At 41.2% G+C, this 12,320-nt stretch overlaps 1 protein-coding gene and 1 non-coding gene across 4 annotated transcripts in view; one reads left to right on the plus strand and one right to left on the minus strand.

Moving 5' to 3' along the window:
* LOC122916327 (adipocyte plasma membrane associated protein) overlaps window positions 1-12,320 on the minus strand; it is a 61,840-nt gene that overhangs the window by 22,611 nt on the left and 26,909 nt on the right. For all 3 annotated transcript variants that reach the window (XM_044263577.1, XM_044263576.1, XM_044263578.1), the window contains exon 4: window positions 491-583. In XM_044263577.1, coding sequence (XP_044119512.1) covers window positions 491-583 — 93 coding nt within the window. The remainder of the gene's footprint in view (window positions 1-490; window positions 584-12,320) is intronic.
* Window positions 1,027-1,130, plus strand: LOC122916636. Its single transcript, XR_006386262.1, has one exon. It is a non-coding gene; the product is annotated as a U6 spliceosomal RNA (small nuclear RNA).

The raw sequence follows: 12,320 nt of genomic DNA on the forward strand, positions 1-12,320 counted from the left end.
TTCTTCTAGTCTAATTTCCCCAAACCTGAGTGACATAAAGGTGTTTTCACTCTGAAAGACACTGCTGAAATTCCTGAGAAGCTAACGCAGGAACAACATTTCGGCATGCAAGTGATGACCAAGCTGACTGCTTCTCCATAGCAGCACACTGACCATGGCTATTAATCTTCCTCAAAGTGACCTCAAGGGGGAACACCACTATGGAATGGCAGAGGTATGGGGCCCTAAAGTAACTGGCAGGTGCTGGGGCCACTGCCTAGCTGGCAAGCTGCACCTGCATGGTGACAATCAGGTACCATGAGGTCCAGGGACCACACGGCAAATGAAGAGCTGGGGGTAACACTCAGATCAGGCTCTGTTGGCCACGTGGTCAGGGGTTCTTCATCTGCAAGGGTGAACCTGACTTCTAAGGAAATTTAGCTCCGCCCAGCCATTCAGTACCTTTCTCAATGATCACAGACATATACTGGGGGTGCTGTCAATGACTTACTGCAAGGGCCTGAACCAAGCCGAGCGATGGTCTCTATTTCACCATTTTCAAGTTTTACGATCTGGCCATCTGCTGTACCAGTAAACATCACATCTGTTTAAAAAAATAAAAAGGAACAAGAGAGTTACTAGATTAACCTAAGAACTGTGATCATACTGCCTTCTACAACAGAGGGGGCCTGTTTGTATTTTGCATCTCTAGAAAGAAAATGACAGCTTTGAAGATGAAGGAGAGGTAATGTCTGAGTTCTTAAAAAGTCCGTAAAGCATGCAGTGATAAAACCATGAAGGCCTGGGGCACTGGCGCATGGGCTTCAACCTGACACTGGAGCAAGGGTGTAGAAGACACCAGTCAATGAAAAAACTGTGAGGATTTTCCACTCTCAAAAGAGTGTGGACTCTTGGGCTAATCTTCAGCACTCAGGGACATGTGTTCATGTCTGCCTCAGGTCGATGTCTGCTGCACACACTGATTATACCCAACTAAAGGGGAAGAAATGCTAAGAAGTGCCTCAGGATAAAACTAAAGCACATCAAGTGCTCAGTTTATCAGTACATGTACTACAACTGGAACAACACAGAGATTAGCATGGCTGCTGCACAAAGATGACATGCAGCTTCGTGAAACATTCCACAGTTTTTGAATATATATGGGCAAACTCTAGGGCAACTACTAAAACAATTTTTTTTAGAAAAAGTGTAATTGATATGTTAAGCAAGAAGACAAAATGGAATCATAAAATGGTCAATTAAAACTATAAGAGCTATACTTGTGGTGAATACAGCATAATGTATAAATTTGTCAATCACTAAGTTGTTCACCTAAAATTAATGTAACTCTGTGTGTCAACTATACAAAAAATAAAACAAAACCAAAAACTATAAAAGGCCAGAGAGTGCAGAAAAAAATAGGAACAAAAAATCAAAGGAACAAATAGAAAACAGTAACAATAATGGTAAATATGAATTTAACTACACCAATTATCACTTTATCACCTTTATCATCAATGGTTTAAGTATACTATTAAAAAACGGGCTCTCAGAGTAAATTAAAAAAAAAATAAGACTCAACTACATGTTGTCCTTAAGAAACTCACTTTAAATACAAAGACACACATAGATTAAATATAAAGGGATAGAAGAAGATATACCATGCCAACACTAATCCAAAGAAAGGGAGTAGCTACATTGATCTTAGACACAGCCAACTTCAGAGAAAAAAAAAAAAACATTATCAGGGACAAAGAAGAATAATACATATAGTAAGTGGTCAATCTTCCAAGAAGACATAATAAGCTTTAATGTGTATATGCTTAATAACAGCATCAAATACCATGAAGCAAGACTGATAGAAATGCAAGAAGAGACAGATAAATACAAGAGCTGAAAACTTCAGCATCTCTCTATCAGAAATGGACAAGCTCTGGGGCGCCTGGGTGGCTCAGTGGGTTAAAGCCTCTGCCTTCGGCTCAGGTCATGGTCCCCGGGTTCTGGGATCGAGCCCCACGTCAGGCTCTCTGTTCGGCAGGGAGCCTGCTTCCTCCTCTCTCTCTCTCTCTGCCTGTTTCTCTGCCTGCTTGTGATCTCTGTCTGTTGAATAAATAAATAAAATCTTAAAAAAAAAAAAAAAAGAAATGGACAAGCTCTAAAGATAGAAAATCAATAATCACATAGTTGAACACAGCACCATTGATCACCTGGATACAATTGACATCTATCAACTGCTCAACCAAATGCAGCAAAATACACATTTTTCTCAAGCTCATATAGAACATTCAGCAAGACAGACTACTCTGGGCCATAAAACACACCTTAACAAATTTAAAAGAACAGAAATCATACATTGCTGCTCTCAGACCACAATGGAATTAAGACAGACAAATGGCTGGAAAATCCTGAATTAGTTGAAGATTAACACACTTCTATTTAGAAGTTATTTAACTCACAGGTTGAAGAAGAAATCTCAAGAGAAACTGAAGAACATTTTGAACTAAATGAAAATGAAAGTACAACCTCTCAAAATATGTGGGATGCAGTGAAAGCAGTGCTTAGGGAGAAATTTATAGCATTGAATGCATATATTAGGAAAGAAGAAAGATCTAAAATCAATAATCTAAGCATCAATCTTAGGAAACTAGGAAAAGAAGAGCAAAGCAAACCCAAGGTAAACAGAAGAAAGAAATAATAAATAAAAGTTAGAGCAGATATCAATGAAATTGAAAACAGGAAATCAAAAGAAAAAAATTAGCAAAACCAAAAGATGGTTCTTTGAAAAGATCCATAAATGATAATAGCTTAGCCAGGCTAACTAAGTTAAAAAGAGAGGAGATACAAATTGCCAATATCAGAAATGAAAGACAAAACATCCCTACAGACTCCATGGACAGAAAAGGATAATAAAGGAGTATCATGAACAGCTCTATGTTCACAACTTTGGTGACCTAGATGAAAGAAACCAATATTCTGAAAAATGCAATCAGCCAAAACACACACAAGAAGAAACAGACTATTTGAATAGGCCTGTATCTATTGAAGAAATGAATCAATAACTAATAACCTTCCAAAGAGAAAAACCATAAAGTTTTCACCAATGGGTTCACTGATTAATTCTACCAAACAATTAAGGAAGAAATGACACCAATTCCCTATAATCTCTTCTAGAAAATAGAAGAAGAGGAAATAGTTGCTAAAATTTTCTATGAAGCCAGCATTAGTCTAATGCCAAAACCAGACAGTCATTACAAAAAACCTATAGATCAAGATCTCTCATGAATACAAATGCAAAAATCCAGGGCACCTGGGTGGCTCAGTTGGTTAAGCATCTGCCTTCAGATCCCAGGGTCCTGGGATCAAGTACTGGTCAGGGTTCTCTACTCCTCCCTCCTGCCTGCTTTTTTTTTAAATTTTTTTTTAATTACACATATAACGTATTATTTGCCCCAGGAGTACAGGTCTGTGAATGATCAGGCTTACACACTTCACAGCACTCGCCATAGCACATACCCTCCCCAATGTCATTAACCCAACCATCCTCTTCATACCCCCCTCCCCGCAGCAATCCTCAAGTTTGTTTTGTGAGCTTAAGAGTCTCTTACAGTTTATCTCCCTCCCGATCCCACCTTGTTTCATTTTTTCCTTCTCTAACCCCAAACCTCCACTTTGCCTCTCAAATTCCTCATATCAGGGAGATCATATAATTGTCTTTCTCTGATTGACTTATTTAGCTCAGCATAATACCCTGTAGTTCCATCCACGTTGTAGCAAATGGCTAAGATTTCATTTCTTTTGATGGCTGCATAGTATTCCATTATATATATATACACCACATCACTTTATTCATTCATCTGTTGATGGACATCTAGGTTCTTTCCATAGTTTGGCTATTGTGGACATTGCTGCTATAAACATTCGAGTGCACATGCCCATTTGGATCACTACATTTGAATCTTTAAGGTAAACACCCAGGAGTGCAATTGCTGGGTCACAGGGTAGCTCTATTTTCAACTTTTTGGGGAACCTCCATGTTGTTTTCAAGAATGGCTGCACCAGCTTGCATTCTCACCAACAGTGTAGGAGGGTTTCCCTTTCTCCATATCCTTGCCAGCCATTCTGACTTGTGTGAGGTTGTATCTCACGGTGGTTTTGATTTGTATTTCCCTGATGCTGAGTGATGTTGAGCACTCTTTCTTGTGTCTGTTGGCCATCTGGATGTCTTCTTTGCAGAAATGTCTGTTCATGTCCTCTGCCCATTTCTTGATTGGATTATTTGTTCTTTGGGTGTTAAGTTTGATAACTTCTTTATAGATTTTGGATACTAGCCCTTTATCTGATATGTCATTTGCAAATATCTTCACCCATTCTGTCAACTGTCTTTTGGTTTTGTTAAAAGTTTCCTTTGCTGTGCAAAAAAAGCTTTTTATCTTGGTGAAGTCCCAATAGTTCATGTTTGCCCTTGCTTCCCTTACCTTTGGCAATGTTTCTAGGAAGAAGCTGCTGTGGCTGAGGTCGAAGAGGTTGCTGCCTGTGTTCTCCTCAAAGATTTGGTTGGATTCCTGTCTCATATTGAGGTCTTTCATCCATTGAGTCTATTTTTTTGTGTGGTGTAAGGAAATGGTCCAGTTTCATTTTTCTTCATGTGGCTGTCCAATTTTCCTAACACCATTTTCCCAACACCATTTGTTGAAGAGACTGTCTTTTTTCCATTGGACATTCTTTCCTGCTTTGTACAAGATTAGCTGACCATAGAGCTGAGGGTCTATTTCTGGACTCTCTATTCTGTTCCATTGATCTATGTGTTTGTTTTTGTGCCAGTACCATACTATCTTGAAAATTACAGCTTTGCAATAGAGCTTGAAGTCTGGAATTGTGATGCCACCAACTTTGGCTTTCTCTTTCAACATTCCTCTGGCTATTCGAGGTCTTTTCTGGGTCCATATAAAGTTTAGGATTATTTGTTCCATTTCTTTGAAAAAAATTGATGGCATTTTGATAGGGATTTCACTAAAAATGTAGATTGCATTAGGTAGCATAGACATTTTCACAATATTTGTTCTTCTAATCCATGAGCATGGAACATTTTTCCATTTCCTTGTATCTTCCTCAATTGCTTTCATGAGTACTTTTATAGTTTTCTGAGTACAGATATGTTGCCTCTTTGGTTAGGTTTATTCCTAGGTATCTTAGGGCTTTAGGTGCAATTATAAATGGGATTGACTCCTTAAGTTCTCATTCTTCTGTCTGGCTGTTGGTGTAAAGAAATACAACTAATTTCTGTGCATTGATTTTTTTTTTTTTAGATGTCAGAATATCCATTTTTTTAAAATTTTTTTTCCAATTTATTTATTTTTAGAAAACCAGTATTCATTATTTTTTCACCATACCCAGTGCTCCATGCAAGCCGTCCCCTCTATAATACCCACCACCTGGTACCCCAACCTCCCACCCCCCCCGCCACTTCAAACCCCTCAGACTGTTTTTCAGAGTCCATAGTCTCTCATGGTTCACCTCCCCTTCCAATTTACCCAAATTCCCTACTCCTCTCTAACGCCCCTTGTCCTCCATGCTATTGGTTATGCTCCATAAATAAGTGAAACCATATGATAATTGACTCTCTCTGCTTGACTTATTTCACTCAGCATAATCTCTTCCAGTCCCGTCCATGTTGCTACAAAAGTTGGATATTCATCCTTTCTGATGGAGGCATAATACTCAATACTGTATATGGACCACATCTTCCTTATCCATTCATCCGTTGAAGAGCATCTTGGTTCTTTCCATAGTTTGGCGACTGTGCCCATTGCTGCTATAAACATTGGGGTACAGATGGCCCTTTTTTTCACGACATCTGTATCTTTGGGGTAAATACCCAGGAGTGCAATTGCAGGGTCGTAGGGAAGCTCTATTTTTAATTTCTTGAGGAATCTCCACACTGTTCTCCAAAGAGGCTGCACCAACTTGCATTCCCACCAACAGTGGAAGAGGGTTCCCCTTTCTCCACATCCTCTCCAACACATGTTGTTTCCTGTTTTGTTAATTTTGGCCATTCTAACTGGTGTAAGGTGATATCTCAATGTGGTTTTAATTTGAATCTCCCTGAGGGCTAATGATGATGAGCATTTTTTCATGTGTCTGATAGCCATTTGTATTTCTTGATTGGAGAAGTGTCTGTTCATATCTTCTGCCCATTTTTTGATGTGTTTGTCTGTTTCGTGTGGGTTGAGTTTGAGGAGTTCGTTATAGATCCTGGATATCAACCTTTTGTCTGTACTGTCATTTGCAAATATCTTCTCCCATTCCGTGGGTTGCCTCTTTGTTTTTTTGACTGTTTCCTTTGCTGTGCAGAAGCTTTTGATTTTGATGAAGTCCCAGAAGTTTATTTTCGCTTTTGTTTCCTTTGCCTTTGGAGACGTATCTGGAAAGAAGTTGCTGTGGCTGATATCGAAGAGATTACTGCCTATGTTCTCCTCTAAGATTCTGATAGATTCCTGTCTCACGTTGAGGTCTTTTATCCATTTTGAGTTGATCTTTGTGTACGGTGTAAGAGAATGGTCGAGTTTCATTCTTCTACATATAGCTGTCCAGTTTTCCCAGCACCATTTATTGAAGAGACTCTCTTTTTTCCACTGTATATTTTTTCCTGTTTTGTCGAAGATTAATTGACCATAGAGTTGAGGGTCCATATCAGGGCTCTCTACTCTGTTCCACTGGTCTATGTGTCTGTTTTTATGCCAGTACCATGCTGTCTTGGTGATCACAGCTTTGTAATAAAGCTTGAAATCAGGTAAGGTGATGCCGCCAGCTTTATTTTTGTTTTTCAACATTTCCTTAGCGATTCGGGGTCTCTTCTGATTCCATACAAATTTTAGGATTATTTGCTCCAGCTCTTTCAAGAATGCCGGTGGAATTTTGATCGGAATGGCATTAAACGTATAGATTGCTCTAGGCAGTATAGACATTTTAACAATGTTTATTCTTCCGATCCAAGAGCATGGAATGGTCTTCCATCTTTTTGTGTCTTCTTCAATTTCTTTCATGAGTGTTCTGTAGTTCCTCGAGTACAGATCCTTTACCTCTTTAGTTAGGTTTATTCCCAGGTATCTTACGGTTCTTGGTGCTATAGTAAATGGAATCGATTCTCTAATTTCCCTTTCTGTATTTCCATTGTTAGTGTATAAGAAAGCCACTGATTTCTGTACATTGACTTTGTATCCTGCCACGTTGCTGAATTGCTGTATGAGTTCTAATTGTTTGGGGGTGGAGTCTTTTGGGTTTTCCATATAAAGAATCATGTCATCTGCGAAGAGAGAGAGTTTGACTTCTTCATTACCAATTTGGATACCTTTTATTTCTCTCTGTTGTCTGATTGCTGTTGCTGGGACTTCTAATACTATGTTGAACAAGAGGGGTGAAAGTGGGCATCCTTGTCTTGTTCCTGATCTCAATGGGAAGGCTGCAAGCTTTTTCCCATTGAGGATGATATTTGCTGTGGGTCTTTCATAGATAGATTTGATGAGGTTCAGGAATGTTCCCTCTATCCCTATACTTTGAAGCGTTTTAATCAGGAACGGATGCTGGATTTTGTCAAATGCTTTTTCTGCATCGATTGAGAGGACCATGTGGTTCTTCTCTCTTCTCATATTAATTTGTTGTATCACATTGATTGATTTGCGAATGTTGAACCATCCTTGTAGCCCAGGGATGAATCCCACCTGATCATGGTGGATAATCTTTTTAATTTGCTGTTGGATCCTGTTGGCTAGGATCTTGTTGAGAATCTTAGCATCCATATTCAATAGTGATATTGGTCTGAAATTCTCCTTTTTGGTATGGTCCTTGCCTGGTTTGGGGATCAGGGTAATGCTCGCTTCATAGAAAGAGTCTGGAAGTTTTCCTTCTGCTTCAATTTTTTGAAACAGCTTCAGGAGAATAGGTGTTATTTCTTCTTGGAAGGTTTGGTAGAATTCCCCAGGGAATCCGTCAGGTCCTGGGCTCTTGTTTTTTGGGAGGTTTTTGATCACTGATTCAATCTCGTTATTAGATATCGGTCGATTCACGTTGTCGATTTCTTCCTGGTTCAATTTTGGTAGTTTATATTTTTCCAGGAATGCATCCATTTCATCTAGGTTGCTAAGCTTATTGGCATATAACTGTTCGTAATAACTTCTGATGATTGTTTCTACTTCCTTGGCGTTAGTTGTGATATCTCCCTTTTCATTCATAATTTTATGAATTTGGGATTTCTCTCTTTTCTTTCGGATTAGTGTAGCCAGTGGCTTATCGATCTTATTGATTCTTTCAAAAAACCAGCTTCTAGTTTCATTGATACGTTCTACTGTATCTCTGGTTTCTCCCTCATTGATCTCAGCTCTAATCTTGATGATTTCCCTTCTTATGTGTGGAGTTGGTTTGATTTGTTGTTGATCCTCCAGTTCTTTAAGGTGTAGAGACAGCTGGTGTGTTCTGGATTTTTCAAGTTTTTTGAGCAAGGCTTGGATGGCTATATATTTTCCCCTTAGGACTGCCTTTGCTGTATCCCATAGGTTTTGGACCGAAGTGTCTTCATTCTCATTGGTTTCCATGAATTGTTTCAGTTCTTCTTTGATCTCCTGGTTGATCCAAGCATTCTTAAGCAAGGTGGTCTTTAGCTTCCAGGTGTTTGAGTTCCTTCGGAACTTTTCCTTGTGATTGAGCTCCAGTTTCAAAGCATTGTGATCTGAGAATATGCAGGGAATAATCTCAGTCTTTTGGTATCGGCTGAGTCCTGATTTGTGACCCAGTATGTGGTCTATTCTAGAGAAGGTTCCGTGTGCACTTGAGAAGAATGAGTATTCTGCTGTTTTAGGGTGGAATGTTCTGTATATATCTATGAGGTCCATCTGGTCCAATGTGTCATTCAATGCTCTTGTTTCTTTATTGATTTTCTGCTTCGATGATCTGTCTAATTCTGAAAGAGGCGTGTTAAGATCTCCTACGATTAGTGTATTCATATCAATATGACTCTTTATCTTGATTAACAGTTTTCTTAAGTAATTGGCTGCTCCCATATTGGGAGCATAGATATTTACAATTGTTAGATCATCTTGGTGGATAGTCCCTTTAAGGATTATGTAGTGTCCTTCTGTATCTCTGACTACAGTCTTTAGTTTGAAGTCTAATTTATCTGATATGAGAATCGCTACCCCAGCCTTCTTTTGAGTCCCATTGGCATGAAAGATGCTTCTCCACCCCTTCACTTTCAGTCTGCGTGTATCTTTAGGTTCAAAATGGGTCTCTTGTAGACAGCATATGGATGGGTCCTGTCGTTTTATCCAATCTGCAACCCTGTGCCGTTTTATGGGTGCATTTAGGCCATTCACATTGAGAGTGATTATTGATAGATACGTTTTTATTGACATCGAGTTACCTTTGAAGTCTTTCTTTCTGTAGACTGTCTCTATATTTCTGTTCAATGCTATTCTTGGGATTTTTCCTCTTTTATAGACCCCCCCTTAATATTTCCTGCAGTGTCGGCTTGGTGGTTGCATAGTCTTTTAAGCCTTGCCGGTCTTGGAAACTCTTTATCTCTCCATCCATTTTGAATGTCAGTCTTGCTGGATAAAGTAATCTTGGCTGCATGTTCTTCTCATTTAGTGCCCTGAATATATCTTGCCAGCCTCTTCTGGCTTGCCAGGTCTCTGTGGACAGGTCTGACATTATTCTGATGGGCTTCCCTCTGTAAGTAAGGAGCCTCTTTGCCCTGGCGGCTTTCAAGAGATTATACCTACAATTATAATTTCTCAATTTGACTATCAGGTGTCGTGATGTTTTTTTGGAGTGTATAATCTTGGGTGGAGACCGTTCAGCCTCTAGTACATGAACGCTGGTTTCATTCGCGAGATTCGGAAAATTTTCATGAAGTACTTGTTCCACGATATCTTCTAGACTTCTTTCTTTCTCCTCCCCTTCAGGAATTCCAATAATTCTGACGTTGGAACGCTTCATGCATCATTTATTTCCCTAATTCTGCTTTTGTGGGATCTAAGCTGTTTGTTCCAGGCTTCCTCCTGATCCTTTCTCTCTATCTGTTTGTCTTCCAGATCACTAATTCTATCTTCTGTCTCAGTTACCCTAGCTTTGAGAGAGTTTAGATTGGATTGGAACTCATTGAGAGCATTGTGGACCTCCTCCCTGGTAGCTTTAAGCTCCGCCCTAACATTGTGAACATCCTGTCTGGTCGCTTTCAGTTCGGCCCTAATCAATTCTGTTTGGTCATCCATGGCTTTCTCCAACCTAGCTATTGCCTGGATAATTGTTAGCCTGAATTCTCTTTCCGACATATTGTCTATGTTGATAGCCGTTAGCTCTGTTGCAGAAGGTCCATCCTCTGTATTTTTCTTCTGTTGGGCATTCCTCCTCCTAGTCATTTTGGTGGGAGAAGACTGAACAGATGTAGCTGGATGTATCAACTCTGGTGCAGTCAAGGTGCACCCTGGAACACTTCCTGATCTCCGTCTCAGAGAGAAGCCTCAGTCTGGGTGCAGAATCTGAATAAATCCCCCCTTGGACGCTGGCAGTGCAGGTTCCAAGTTAAAGACCCTGGGGGCACAGGATCTTTTGCTCGTCCCCAAAGCCAAGGCAGTGACGGCTGTCTGGGAGCTCCTGACCGCCAGAGAGGTTCCAAGCAGCGATCGCACACTGAGATTTTGCTGCCGGCCTGGGCTGGGAGTGCCCGGCTTGCGCTCACCTCTTTTCAGAGGCGGCTGTGGGTCGGGCGCGCGTCTGGGGCACTGAGAACGGGGCGCTGGTCCGGAAGCCGCAGGCTGGGCTTTTGCGCGCCTCTGTCCGGGGAAGAGTTTCGCGCGCGCGTGGCTTAGACTTTGAAACAATGGCGCAGGTCAAGAAGCGCCCCCGGGCCTTAGAAACCCAGGATAGCTGGAGGGACGTGCGCGCGCATCTCAAGCTTTGTGGTAGGGCTAGCGCGCGTTCTGCAGACCGGCGCAGCTCCCATCCCCTCACAGGAGCCAGAACCCACGTGCTCTGGGGCGCGCTGGCGGCTTAGGGACCAGGAGCTGGTTTCTTTGCCGCACTCTCTCTGCCTCCGCGCCGGGGAGGCCGTCTGGGACTGGGGACTTAAGCCCCTGTCCCTAGCCACCCCGATTCCCACAATTTCCCCCCGCGATCCTTTGCTCTTTTGGAGTGCTTTCAACCAGTCTCCAAGTTAATGCTGGTCCCCAGACGCAGGGCACTCTCGCTCGTATCGGGGTATTACTTTTGCACCGGTCGCCACTGTTGGCTCCCTCCCCCTTTTGTTTATCTTCCGATATCAGTCCGCTGCTCCATTCCGCTTTACCTGCTCACTGGCGTCTTCTGCCCCTGTAGAGATCCAGACGTGTATAATTCTGATCTCAGGCTGATTTCATGGGTGATCGGAGCTCTTTGGTAGGTAATCAGCTCACTTTGGGGTACCAGCTGAAAAGACGCCTCTTCCTAGTACCCCGCCATCTTGCCCCCCCCCCCCCCGTGCATTGATTTTTACATCCTGATACTTTATTGAATTCCTGAACAAGTTCTAGAAGATTTGGAGTGGAGTCTTTTGGGTTTTCCACATAAAGTATCATATCATCTGCAAAGAGTGAGAGTTTGACTTCTTTGCCGATTCAGATGCCTTTGATTTCTTTTTGTTGTCTGACTGCCAAAACTAGGACTTCTAGTACTATGTTGAATAGCAGTGGTGATAGTGGACATCCATGCCATGTTCCTGACCTTAGGGGAAAAGCTCTCATTTTTTTCCCCATTGAGAATGATATTCGATGTGGGTTTTTCATAGTTCGCTTTGATGATCGTGAGGTATGTACCCTCTATCCCTACACTTTGAAGAGTTTTGTTCAAGAAAGGATGCTGTACTTTGTCAAATACTTTTTCAGCATCTTTTGAGAGTATCATATGGTGCTTGTTCTTTTGTTAATGTACTGTATCACATTGGTTGATTTGCAGATGTTGGACCAACCTTGCAGCCCTGGAATCAATCCCACTTGGTCGTGGTGAAAAATCCTTTTAATGTACTGTTGGGTCTTATTGGCTAGTATTTTGGTGAGAAGTTTTGCATCTGTGTTTATCAAGGACATTGGTCTGTAATTCTCCTTTTCGGTGGGGTCTTTGTCTGGTTTTGGGATCATGATAATGCTGGCCTCGTAAAATGTGTTTGGAAGTTTTCCTTCCATTTCTATTGTTTGGAACAGTTTCAAGAGAATAGGTATTAATTCTTCTTTAAGTGGTTGGTAGAATTCCCCTGGAAAGCCATCTGGCCCTGGGCTCTTGTTTGTTAGGAGATTTTTGATGAGTGGTTCAATCTC

Source organism: Neovison vison, chromosome 8 (genome assembly GCF_020171115.1).
Source record: "Neovison vison isolate M4711 chromosome 8, ASM_NN_V1, whole genome shotgun sequence".
Classification (NCBI taxonomy): Eukaryota; Metazoa; Chordata; class Mammalia; order Carnivora; family Mustelidae; genus Neogale; species Neogale vison.